The 1,579-nt window shown below is 41.6% G+C and overlaps 1 protein-coding gene across 1 annotated transcript; it reads left to right on the top strand.

Annotated features, from left to right (window-relative positions):
* The first annotated feature begins 603 nt into the window (after positions 1–603).
* On the top strand, positions 604–1,356 carry LOC132061325 (cold and drought-regulated protein CORA-like). Its single transcript, XM_059454164.1, has one exon. It carries the CDS (start codon positions 604–606, stop codon positions 1,354–1,356), a length of 753 nt encoding a protein of 250 aa, XP_059310147.1.
* The last annotated feature ends 223 nt before the right edge of the window (positions 1,357–1,579 follow it).

Below are 1,579 nucleotides of genomic sequence, written 5' to 3'. Positions count from 1 at the left end.
TCGATATCCGATTTTTAAAATCACTATATTATTTGTATGACCACGTACGCTTGTGTGCGTGTTTGGGACCAACAATCATCAAATATATATACTAACCCGCTATTGAATTTGCTCAACAGGCTCCTTACGCAAAGGTTTTCTATTCTCAGGAATCGAATTCAGAGGCCTTTTCTTGAAAGTGGATGTTCACAATCATCTCATCACACCTTTCGGTTTTGTGGTAGTCCTAGCTAGTGCTGCTAAAAACAATCAACTATGATATTCTTACGAAATTCTGACTTATCAAGACATGGGATTCCCTAGCACTATGAATTGAAGAAGTCCTCCTCTAGCTATAGCAAATCGGATTCCATATGCAAGTTGGTATTTAATAATAAAGTTAGGAGCATCTTTGAATGCACAAGTGTTAGAGATGACTACCATGAAATGTGCTCCATTTTTAACCTCCACAAGAAGAATGAGATGCCTTTTTTATCTGATTGGAATCCTCAATTCCTCTTGCCACAATAGCCTTATAAATCTGACGAACTCGAACAACATTTTCATAATCAAGCAACCCTCAAATCATCAGTAGTTTGTAAAACTTCCCTTATATCATTAAAAATGGGTCTCCAAACTGATATGTACCCTTCTCATGGCTTCAAGCAGCAGCAGCAGCAGAGCTACTATAACGATAACGACTACTACTCCTCGGATGATAATTATTACAGCAACAATAGCTCAAGCATGCAGATGAAGAAGCCTTATGGTTATCCCTCTGTAACCACTCCTCAGCTTGCAAATACACACATGATGATGAGCAGCCATGGAGGCTATAGCCACGGCGAGGACAAGTACCAAAGTGGCCACGGCCAATATGGCCAGCATATGTCCCATGATTCTGCAAATATGCCCAGCAATAGTAGCAGCATGTTCCACGCTAATAATGGCGGTGGATATGGAAGTGGAATGCAGCAGTACTCTTCCCACGCCAATGGTGGCTATGGAAGTGGCCATGGAATGCATGACTCTTCCCACGGGAATGGTGGCTATGGGGGTTATGGGAATGGAATGCAACAATCTTCCCACATGACCGGTGGCTATGGGAACGAAAAGCAGCAACATTCTTTCCACATGGCCGGTGGTAGCTATGGGAGCGGAATGCAACATTCTTCCCACATGGCCAGTGGTGGCTATGGGAGCGGAATGCAGCATTCTTCCCACATGGCCGGTAGGGGCTATGGGGGGATGCAGCACTCTGCTTCCCACACTCATATGTCGAAGGGATTAGAGCGCGATTCCGATAGGAGCCCTGGTTACTATGAGCAGCACAACAAGAATACTGATATGTGGAATTTGAGGAGTTTGGATGACTAAATCCCCAATACTTTTTCTTTAATTAAGGTGAAACTATATATGTGTGTTTTGGTTGAGGCTTTGGTTATATCACAAAGGCCTGAAACCTAAATAATGAATTTAAACAACCTACTACTATGTACTTATCCATGTATTAGTTACTTTGTTATACCTAAAACTAAGAATAATTTGAATTAATGTATAACTAATGATCGTGATGAAGTCATTTCCATCTACTTTAACT

The sequence above is a fragment of the Lycium ferocissimum genome, chromosome 6 (assembly GCF_029784015.1).
Source record: "Lycium ferocissimum isolate CSIRO_LF1 chromosome 6, AGI_CSIRO_Lferr_CH_V1, whole genome shotgun sequence".
Classification (NCBI taxonomy): domain Eukaryota; kingdom Viridiplantae; phylum Streptophyta; class Magnoliopsida; order Solanales; family Solanaceae; genus Lycium; species Lycium ferocissimum.
This window is presented reverse-complemented; position numbering and strand designations above follow the sequence as displayed.